The 11,818-nt window shown below is 31.6% G+C and overlaps 1 protein-coding gene across 1 annotated transcript; it reads left to right on the top strand.

Annotated features, from left to right (window-relative positions):
• Positions 1-411: 411 nt before the first annotated feature.
• On the top strand, positions 412-11,389 carry LOC129902812 (beta-galactosidase 16-like). The gene is made up of 19 exons (XM_055978221.1): positions 412-719; positions 3,448-3,543; positions 3,632-3,744; positions 3,863-3,929; positions 4,116-4,208; positions 4,407-4,550; positions 4,699-4,793; positions 7,561-7,669; positions 7,830-7,914; positions 8,094-8,212; positions 8,306-8,476; positions 8,589-8,770; positions 8,863-8,954; positions 9,623-9,732; positions 9,876-9,983; positions 10,123-10,227; positions 10,336-10,481; positions 10,682-11,039; positions 11,182-11,389. Exons 1-19 carry the CDS (start codon positions 561-563, stop codon positions 11,290-11,292), a joined length of 2,463 nt encoding a protein of 820 aa, XP_055834196.1. The 5' UTR covers positions 412-560; the 3' UTR covers positions 11,293-11,389.
• The last annotated feature ends 429 nt before the right edge of the window (positions 11,390-11,818 follow it).

Raw genomic sequence — 11,818 nt, 5'->3', positions numbered from 1 at the left:
TAAGTTTTTTAAAATAAAATTTATTTGTTTAAAACTACATAAGAAGTACTATAAGTCACAATAGTTTATAATTCAAAATATTTAAAAGATGTATGAAAAAATTACGGTCAAAAATAAACTTGTTCGAATCTCGAAATTCGAAAAGTGTCACATAAATTGAGACGAAAGGAGTATCTATTTGCAAAACATTTTCATGTGTCTAGTACTCGTAGGATTCAGGTGTTGATCAATTAAAATACATATCGTAATTTGAATATCTAAATAAAATTTAAGAAACTATCAATATATTCTGTAAAAAAATATTTAACAATTATGTTTTAAAATAAAAATAAAAACCACAGATAGATAGGAATAAGTTTTATTATATAATCCCAGTCCATGACGTTATGAGTTTAGGTCACAAAGGTAGTTTGCTTGTATAACACTGAATACCCGTCCAACCTTCCTCCTATATAAACTTGCCTTATCAAAAATATATGTTTCATTACTGTTTGCTCAATAAATTTATATTTTTTTTGTTTCTTTGGATTTAAGAGATAATTATCAAAGGGGAAGTGAGAATGCAGTTACTATGGCGGAACACGGCGGCATTATTGGTGGCGATGGTGGTGGTAGCCGGTGCCGCAAACGTTACGTATGACGGAAGGTCGTTGATAATAGATGGCCAAAGGAAGATGTTGTTTTCTGGTTCTATTCATTATCCAAGAAGCACTCCTGATGTATGTCTCTCTCTTTTACTTGCTATACGCTATAAATTTCATAGCTAAATTATTTTTATCTATTACAATTCAATAATTTGTTTCTAAATAGCGATGAACTTTGTTATTTAGCTATATAGAATTTGTAGTCGTTATTTATGTTTGTTCATTCTTTGTGTTTACTAGGAATGAATTCAAAATTTTATGTTTATGGATTATGGATTAAAGGGCGGAACAATTTATTGAGTTCAAGATAGCATATTTATTTGAGCTAAAATTATTGAGTTCGATCAAATTTGAAATTAATACTAATGTAGATCTGCCCCAGCCCCTTCGAATGCTTTCTGTTTATATATGATATATTATCAATTTTGTTTAATATGTTATGTAATATGCATTAATTTACCATATAAAAATAATATAATAATTATAACAAAAACTGTAATTAGTTAAGTCATCTAATTTAATTGGCTCTTAATGACAAAAACTGTTAACTCTCATCTACCTGCATTCAAGTTTGTTGAATTATCGTAGTACTAGGGTGTATGTGCATATTCAATTATTATTTTTTTAAAAAAAGTAGAAAAATAACAATAAATAATTTCTTGTTTTTTGTAATTATTGAATTTATTTGAATAAATATCTTTAAGTTACGTTGTTGGAAGAATCCATTTGTAAATGTAACAAACAAAACATAATTAATAAAGAGTTTTGTTTTTTTGAAAGAGACACAATAATTAAGTAATCTACATTCTGTTGTGCCGTTTGACATTCAAAATCTCTGGTGATAACTCCAAGATTTTACAAGTTATCTTGTTTAACATCTAAGTAATTATTTCTAATAAATCACAAAACACAATTACAAAATAAAAACTATGTACGCCCTCTTCTAATTTCATGTGATATTCTTTGATTAGGTGTAAAATTTAAAAATATTACACGTTATCTTGTTTAACATCTAAATAATTATTTCTAATAAATCACAAAACACAATTACAAAATAAAAATTATGTACGCCCTCTTCTAATTTCATGTGATATTCTTTGATTAGGTATAAAATTTAAAAATATTATGTTTTAATGCAATCGACTAAAAAAAATTAATTATATAAAAGGTGAACTATCTTAGCCCGAATATGTGCAATAATCACGAGGAAAAGAAGAGAGAAAAACCATGAAAAACATGAGGTGATCTCATATTAAAACTTGAGCGAAACCAAAATATATGTAGATAATTTCTTTTATTTGCTTAGGGCGGCTTAACGGTGAAGCTAGTAAAGTTTTTAGTTTAGATCCCAACATATTGAGATATCAACACATTTTAATGATGAATCTAATAATTTTATTTTCACTTAAAATAATATTAAAGATTGTAAAAACAAAAAAGATTCAACATTTATATAATAAAAACAAAAAAAAAATTATCTATCTGTTACAAAAAGTATTTTGATACTTTAAATTAAATTGCTCAAATCTTTTATATTAATAAATAAAAAATTTACAACCTCCAAAGTGTATTACAAATACTTGACTAACATCTTATTAACTAGGTAATGTAAAAACCAAAAAAAAGGACAATTGCAATTTATTTTCTTGTGTGCATTTGTCTATACTTAATACTTTTTATTAAAGTTTTACTTTAGATCATTAATTTTATTGAGACGCCCTTCATCGACATATGAATTCAGCCAAATTCATAAACTTTAGATCATTAATTCACAAAGATCAAATCCTAAATTCGCCTCTATCTGAAATTAAGAGATAATTATACATTTATACTTAATAACAAAAATGTCCACAAATTAATCTAAACAACATTTTCACTAAAGAAAACAAATAATGAGATCATTCCTTTTCTTTTGATCTCTCATAACTAACAATGGTAACAAAACAAGATTTTATGAAGTCATTATCGCCGCTATTATAGTTACTTCCTTTTCTTTCTTTTGTTTGGTTGCTAGAAAACTTGTACGCCTTTCCAACTTAATTATAAGAACTAGAAAAAAAAGTTTACATTATATAATTGTTCATTAAAATAAAAAATAATCATTTTTGCAATAATATATATATATATATATATATATATATATATATATATATATATATATATTTAATTAGTGCTTATAATTATTTTGATCGAGCAATCAAATATGTTCAAAATCTTTTAAATATTCCCTAACAATCATGCATCCAGGGGCTAAAACTTTAATTTAACCCGTTTCAACATGTTTACATCATTTTTGGCTCTTTCTTCATAAAGTGATGCAATCTTGAAAGAGAACTAACCAAAGATACACTTGATATGAAGGAAGGTAATAATTTCTTAATTTCTGATTATAGGGCTCGTTGGGACTTCATATTTGAAGTGTGGTTAAAACTTGAGCTATTCAATGAATATTTGAATTATTTGATGATGTATTTGATCTATTTTGAATGAAGTTTCGTGACAGAAGTTCGTAAAAAATGAAATCCTATTTTATACAAGTGTATGTATAATATTGTATAGTATTATTGTATACCCAATGTATAGATAGTTGGATAGAAAGTTTTGACAATGTTTGTATAAAATTATATATATTCTTTCAGCAATTAAGTTACAATTATCTTTATTTTTAATCACATTGCTTACCTATCATTTTCAATTTTTGTGACATTGCATAAAGGAAAAATTAAACATCATGTGTAACAAAACGTCTAATGTGATAACTAACTTTCTCTTTTCGAATTTGCTTTTTCTTAATTTATGACAGATGTGGCCATCTTTAATATCGAAAGCTAAACAAGGTGGAATAGATGTGATTGATACCTATGTATTTTGGAACCTTCATGAACCCCAACCTGGACAGGTATTTTTGTTCGAATTCTGCGTGAACACCAAATGTTTTTTTTGCACTGAATTAACTTCTCTTTTTTTAATTTTTAATGTGATATCAGTATGATTTTAGTGGAGGGCGTGACATAGTAGCATTTATGAAGGAAATTCAATCACAAGGTCTCTATGCTTGCCTTCGCATTGGACCCTATATTGAGGCTGAATGGACTTATGGGTATAAAAATAAATAAAACACTACTAGTATTAATTTCTTTTTTGACCCAAAAAATATTTTCTGTTATATTTTGATTTCTTTTTATTGTATTTAGCAAAATCTTTGTTGAATATTGTAGGGGCTTCCCATTTTGGTTACATGATGTCCCTGGCATTGTTTATCGATCTGATAACGAACCGTTTAAGGTACGTAATAATAATACCTTTTCATTCGAATTTTTTTCTAATAAAAAGTTTCAGAATTGAAATAATTAGTTTCACAAGTGCATTACTGTTCAATTTGCGATTCGACCAAACTTTTAAAATGTTGTTTTTTTTTTTAGTTTGAATTGGTGGTAAAATTAATTTTTTTTCACTTTTTTTTGGTGACAGTTTTACATGCAAAACTTCACAACAAAGATAATTAACTTGATGAAGTCAGAAGGGTTATACGCATCACAAGGAGGTCCAATTATACTCTCACAGGTTAAATAATATGTTATATTACTTGTCACATTTTACTTCAAGAAAGCTAATTAGATGAATTTTTAAAGCAAAATTAAATTAGATTAATTTATTATTTTAAATTTAATTTATTCAGTATAATTTCGTAAGTATAAAGTGATTTGTTTCTTTTATTTTATTATTTTACTTAATTCGTTTTAGCTTAATTTACATATGCAGATAGAGAACGAATATCAAAATAAAGAGAGATCATTCAGAGAAAAGGGACCCCCTTATGTTCGTTGGGCAGCAAAAATGGCTGTGGAACTTGAGACTGGTGTACCTTGGATCATGTGTAAACAAGATGATGCTCCTGATCCAGTTGTATGTTTCATTTTCCCTGTCCTAACTTATGTAACAAAGTTTGACTTAACACAGAATTTTAAAAAAAAAAAACTGTTAAAACTTGTAGCCTAAAATAAGTAAGGCATCAAAGTGTTTGCACCACTAATTTAAAATATGTTGTGTGCAGATTAACACATGCAATGGAAGGACTTGTGGAGAAACATTTAAAGGGCCTAATTCACCAAATAAGCCTTCAATCTGGACAGAGAATTGGACTAGCTTGTAAGAATTGTCAAACTCTACAAAATCTAACCACTCCCAGCCAAAACTATTTAGTTTGCTCTCTCAAAACTAGGTGTAATTTATTTTAAATACACTGTATTCAAGTAAATTCGCATGTATCTAAGATACATAAACAAATCTCGCTCGCCTCCCTTTCCATCTCGGTCGCCTCTCTCCCTATTTTAGCGTATCTGGTAGCAAAATACATATATTTAGGTGTATCTTCCTCAATATATGATAGAAAACTCTTAATTAGTCATAAGATACATAATTGTTTGAAAGTATAGATAAAATTAGTGTATATGGAAGGGATATGTCTAATAAGGTAGTTTTCCTCCAATTTATAGCCGGTTTGAATTGGCTTAAAAGTTGGTAAACCAACTTTTATGTCATTTTTAGCTCATGAGAGTAAAGGGCAGCCCGGTGTACTAAAGCTCCCGCTATGTGCAGGGTCCAGGAAAGGACCCGACCACAAAGGTCTATTGTATGCATCCTTACCTTGCATTTCTACCGGAGGCTGTTTCCAAGGCTTGAACCCGTGACCTCCTGGTCACATGGAAGCAACTTTAGCTTATGAGAGTACAATAACAACAACCCAGTGAAATTCTACAACGTGGGGTATGGGGAGGGTAAAGTGTACGCAGACCTTACTCCTACCAAGGTAGGACGGCTGTTTCCGAAAGATCCTCGGCTCAATAAAAACATAAAAGGAGGTTAGATAAGGCTAAGAAATTCAAAGCTATATGGGAAAGCAAATAACGAGAGCGACAGAGATAAAATAGAGTAATCAAAGTACAGAAAGTAATAGATAATAACAGAAATCAGAGCACAATAAATTATAGTGCGCTAATGCGCTTACTAATAAGGGAGAATAACGAGACTATGTACTAGCATTCTACCCTAATGTGGGTCATCCATACCCTCTTATCTAAGGTCATGTCCTCGGTAAACTGTAGTTGCGTCATGTCCTATCTAATCACCTCTCCCCAATATTTCTTAGGCCTACTCCTACCTCTTCTGAAACCATCCATGGCCAACCTCTCACACCTCCAAACTGGGACATCTGTGTCTCTCCTCTTCACATGCCCAAACCATCTTAGTTGCATTTCACGCATCTTGTCTTCCACCGAGACCACTCCTACCTTGTCCCGAATAGCCTCGTTTCTAATCCTGTTGCTCCTAGTATGCCCACACATCCATCTCAGCATTCTCATCTCGGCAACTTTCATCTTTTGAACGTGAGAGACCTTAACTGACCAACACTCCGCCCCATATAACATAGCCGATCTAACCACCACTTTGTAGAACTTGCCCTTAAGTTGTGGTAGCACCTTCTTGTCACATAGCACACTGGAAGCGAGCCTCCATTTCATCCACCCTGTCCCCAATACGGTGTGTAACATCATCGTCAATCTCCCCTTTAGAGTCCAAGGTATGTCTCCAATCCTCTAGTTTAGCGTTAACTCCACTACGAGTCTCATCGATTAGGACTATGTCGTCCGCAAAAAGCATATACCATGACACCTCACCTTGAATTTATCGTGTCAATCCATCCATCACTAAGTCAAATAAAAATGGACTGAGAGCTGATCCGTGATGCAACCCCATCACAACTGGGAAGTGCTCTGAGTCTCCTCCTACTGTCCTTACCCTGGTTTTGGCACCTTCATACATGTCCTTGATCACCCTAATGTATGCCACAGGTACACCTTTAGCCTCCAAACATCTCCATAGTATCTCTCGTGGAACTTTATCATAAGCCTTTTCTAGGTCGATGAATACCATATGCAAGTCTCTCTTCCTCTCTATAAAATGTTCCACCAGTCTCCTCATAAAATGGATGGCTTCTGTAGTTGAGCGTTCCGGCATAAATCCGAACTGGTTCTCTAAAATAGACACGCCTCTCCTCACCCTCATCTCCACTACTCTTTCCCACACTTTCATAGTATGGCTTAGAAGGTTGATACCTCTATAGTTGTTGCAACTCTGGATTTCCCCCTTGTTTTTTTATAGGGGGATCATTACACTCGACCTCTATTCTTAGGGCATCGTTGCCGTCTTAAAGATGACATTAAATAACCTAGTCAGCCACTTCAAACCTACCGAGCTTGCGCTTTTCCAAAATTCCCCAGGAATCTCCCTACTATTTTATTTTTTAATTTATAAGTCATTTAAGTTTGACTTTTTATTTTCTAACTTAAAACCTCCTTTTTTCGGTCAATCCAAACGGTCTCTTAATGATTCACTTTTCTTTTTAATAATGGTAAATATTTAGTGACGCTATCAATATTTTATCCATGTTGGGTTTCACTTATTTGGCAAAAAGTCCATAAAGGTATGCTTTTTTTAAGGTTAGCTGTGAAACATTGCAAAGTCTTCTCATATTTCTCAATCTTTGGACTCAGTCAAATTACATCATATAAATTGAGACAGAAGAGATTTTTTTATAGAGTTGAGGTGCTTGACTTCTCTTCTTTTTTTTTTTGGGGGGGGGGGGGGGCGTGGGGTTGGAATAGTAGTAGAAGTTGTTTTCACAAGTTGGAAAAATAATTCCCCCCTAAACACTTTTGAAGCCTTGGCCAAACACGAATTTCTGCTCGGAATATTGCAAAAAGTGTTTTTCAAATTAATTAATCAACACAAATTGCTACTCTTCAAAAATATTTTTTAACAAAACACTCTTCAAAATAAGCAGATTTTGTAAGTTTTTACTAAACACACAATTATTCATAACTAAAACTTGCTGAAAGTTTGTTTTTATTTGTAGCTATCAAGTGTATGGGGAATATGCAATGATCAGATCAGCAGAAGACATTGCCTTTCAGGTTGCTCTATTTATCGCCAGGAAGAATGGAACCTACATAAACTATTACATGGTAAATTTTCATGATAAATATTTTGATCTTATTAATTTTATATTACATGTTAGTCATAAGTAGTCAATAAAAGATTTTAATTGAAATTGTCTTAATACCACCCATATCAATTTATTTGGAATTGAGGCGTTGTTTTTGTTGTGCTTCTTTTCCTGAGCAGTATCATGGAGGCACAAATTTTGGCAGAAGTGCTGCAGAATTTATGATTACAGGTTATTATGATCAAGCCCCACTTGACGAGTATGGTAAGTTATCATAACACTTTCTTAATTTAACTTACATACATCAATACTCTTCACGTTAGGTGAATTTTCACTTGTAATAGTAGATTACTTACCATTTATATTAAGTTACGTATTACTAATGTTGTGTAAATTGTCCGTGCATAGAATATAAACTCAATAAATAAGCATTTGTTAAGCAGGTTTAATTAGACAACCAAAATGGGGTCATCTAAAGGAATTACATGCAGCAGTAAAGTTATGCTCTGAGGACATACTTTCTGCTTTTCCCACTATGCACTCTTTAGGTCCACTACAGGAGGTAATACATTACGCAAGCCCTGTTTTTTCATAAATGGTTGATCTGGTTTACTATTTACTTTTTTTCTAACCGTAATCATAAATTATACATTAGGCTTATGTATTCGGCGGAGATTCAGGAACTAAATGTTCAGCATTCCTGGTGAACACAGATCGTAATAATAAAGGTGTAACAGTGCATTTCCGAAATTCCACATATCAATTACCTCCAAAATCTATAAGCATATTGCCTGACTGTAAAACTGTAGCCTTCAATACAGCCAAGGTATGTATTGTAGATTCATTTTCAACGTCAATTTTTGAGTTAATTTTCATGTATAGACTTTATCTATTATAATAGTAAAGTAACAGAACAGTATTCATGTGTGATATATTAGGTGAGTACACAATTCAACACGAGAACTCCGAGTCCAGTGTTTAAGTTTGATAGAGCTGAGAAATGGGAACGATTCGACGAGGTAATTCCGCAATTTGATGCAACTACAGTGAGATCACAAACATTGTTGGAGCAAACAAATACTACAAAAGATGTCTCTGATTATCTTTGGTATACTACCAGGTAATATTAATTTCAAATAACTCTAGTCTATAGTGTATATTTATATGTTACTTAACTAAACTAACTTAAGCCAAAATTTATGTGATATTTAGTTTGGAGCAGGAGTCAGAGGAGCAGCTGGCTAAATTAATTGTGAAGTCGTTAGGCCATGTTTTGCATGCTTTTGTCAATGGACGTCTTGTGGGTGAGCACTTCTCTATAATAGAATCAAGGAAAGACTATGTGATTACACAAACATTTCTATCATATTTATTATTTTTTCTTATAATTTGAAATAATTACATATTATTTTACTAATTAAAAATAGTTAATATCAAATTTCAAGTTAGATATACCTAGATATACATATAATTTTGCTACTAGATACATTCTGAAATATATATACATAAGGAGAGAGGTGAGCAAGATAGGAGGAAGGACAATAAGAGAGGCAGTGTATCCCAAATACCTATAAATCATACTAGATTATTATATTTAGGATACCAGATACATTTTGAAATATAGATACGAAGAGAGTCGAGGAAAGAGGCGAACGAGATAGGGCAGAAAGAGAGAATCAATGTATCCCAGATACATGCAAATCAACTTGGATACAGTGTATCAACAACAAATACACTATTTTGACCCATGTACATCTATGTGGGGACTAAAATCGGGCACAAATGGTAATTTCACCATTTTGAAAACTCACAGAAAAATACATAATTAGACTCTAAACTAGTGGGATTTGTGTTGTTTGCCCTAAAATCAAACTAGAGTTGTTATTTAGATATGCATTTATAAACTTTACTGTTTTAACTTGTCTGTTCATTTTTTTTAATTTGGACCGTTAATTGTCATATTATTTTGTAGGTTATGGTCATGGACAATTTAGAAATCCATCATTTACAGTAGAAAGCACGGTCCCTCTTAATAAAGGGACAAACCAAATCTCATTTCTGAGTGCAACCGTTGGTTTACCGGTTAGTATACTTTTATCTTCGATTTTATTTTTTTCTCTGAGTTTTCCTAGTTTAAATACTAATATTTTTGTCTAATTTTCTTAAAATTGTTTGTTATTAACACAAATAGATAATAATATACTTTTCTGTTACTATATATGCAGAATTCAGGGGCATTTCTTGAGCGTAGATCTCTCGGTGTACATTCAGTGATGATTCAAGATGACAATCGACGCCTCAAAAACTTCACTGATTTTTCATGGGGTTATCAAGTAATAACCACGTTGAATTTAACTTTTATACACTGACTTAGGGTGTAAACAATATTTTACACTTGAAAAATAAGGTAGTTAGGACAACATTCAAATATGTTAGAATTAATATCTTATTTTAATTACATGATGTTTTAAGGTTGGACTGCTGGGGGAAAAGTTACAAATTTACGCATCAGAAGGTGCAAAGAGTGCTAATTGGAGCAATTTAGGCTCTTCTAAACAACAACTCACATGGTACAAGGTAAGTAAGTGTACATATAAATATGTTATATATATATATATATATTTCTACAAACTTTATATTGCAAATTAATATTTTGTTATTTAACTCGACATTGCAATTATACAGTCCATTTTCGATGCACCCAAAGGTGATGATCCTGTTACTCTAAATCTTGGATCCATGGGGAAAGGTGAAGCTTGGGTTAATGGCCAAAGTATAGGAAGATATTGGCTATCATTTCACACTTCTCAGGGCGTACCTTCACAAACTTGGTAAGTACTATATATTTTACTCAATTTTCTCTACGCCATCAGTACAATTTAACTGGTTATAGCATGTTATTAATCTATTTTTCAGGTTACTATGTGAAACCTACTATGTAGAATATTAAACCTATTATTAGTACGTACACCAAACTTAAAACTCAATTAAATAAGCATCAATAATATTCCAAGTGTGTATGTGTTTGTAGGTACAATGTTCCAAGGTCATTTCTCAAACCTAAAGACAATGTATTGGTGTTATTTGAGGAGGAAATAGGAAATCCTCTTAACATCACCATTGACACAATTTCAATCACTAAAGTATGCACACACATCACAGATTCGAACCTACCACCAGTAAACTTATGGAGGAAATATGGAACTTCTATGGATCATAAGATTAGTGAAAGGCACCATGGAAGAAGACCTAAAGTGCACCTTAGTTGTCCACCAAGAAGAAAGATTTCCAAGATTTTGTTTGCAAGCTTTGGAAATCCAACTGGTAATTGTGATGATTATGCCATGGGGCAATGCCACTCCTCCAACTCTAAAGCCATTGTGGAAAAGGTACATTATATTCTTCCCCCATTTCTAAAGTGGTGAAATTAGCTCATCAAAATATGATTAGCTTTATTCATTTAAATAAATTTGACCGGATTAATGACTAATTTATTTATTAATTCAACTCATTTTAATTTGAATTGTGCAGGCTTGTTTAGGGAAAAGGAAATGCACCATTGCTTATTCACGTAAGAAGTTTGGCGGTGATCCTTGTCCTGGAATTCCCAAGTCTTTGCTGGTTGATGTTCAGTGTAAATGAGACTACACTATTTATCTCCTGATATATTCTTTGTTCATCATAAATGGAAGATTTAAAGAATTAATTAAAGTAAGGTATAGATTACATTCATTGTTAAGTGTGTGTACATTTATATAATTTACAAGTTGAATTGTTACTCTAGACGAAAAGGTCAAATGTGGAGAGTAATTTTTTAAATTAATTCATTATATTCAATATGTTATATTAAGCTAACTAGCTATGTTATGTTTTTGGTACAAAATATAAAAACTCAAGTAAGATTTACTTTTTAGTAACTTTGTACATCTTTTATATGATACAAAATTTAAAAAATATATTTTGTATGATAAAGTTTAAAGTTTAATGACTTTTATGTGATAAAAACAAAAAAAAAATTGTGTGATAAACTTTTCGAATGTCTTTATGCAACAAAAATTTACCTGGAAATTTCAACTGTGTCCCAATGAAAGGGACAACTAAGAAAAGATAAACATAATCAAATTGAAACAATTTACAACTGAAAAGAAGAAAAAAAAAATTGAACCAA

The sequence above is a fragment of the Solanum dulcamara genome, chromosome 9 (genome assembly GCF_947179165.1).
Source record: "Solanum dulcamara chromosome 9, daSolDulc1.2, whole genome shotgun sequence".
Lineage (NCBI taxonomy): Eukaryota > Viridiplantae > Streptophyta > Magnoliopsida > Solanales > Solanaceae > Solanum > Solanum dulcamara.
The sequence above is the reverse complement of the archived record's forward strand: the minus strand, read 5'-3'. Positions and strand labels throughout refer to the sequence as shown.

What these genes read in the sequence shown, in the direction of transcription:
- LOC129902812 (XM_055978221.1), top strand. Translation starts at nt 561, where the DNA reads ATGCAGTTACTATGGCGGAACACGGCGGCATTATTGGTGGCGATGGTG. An exon ending in ATTTTTCATGGGGTTATCAA is followed by an intron (nt 9,984 to 10,122) that starts GTAATAACCACG and finishes TGATGTTTTAAG; the next exon opens with GTTGGACTGCTGGGGGAAAA. An exon ending in AACAACTCACATGGTACAAG is followed by an intron (nt 10,228 to 10,335) that starts GTAAGTAAGTGT and finishes GCAATTATACAG; the next exon opens with TCCATTTTCGATGCACCCAA.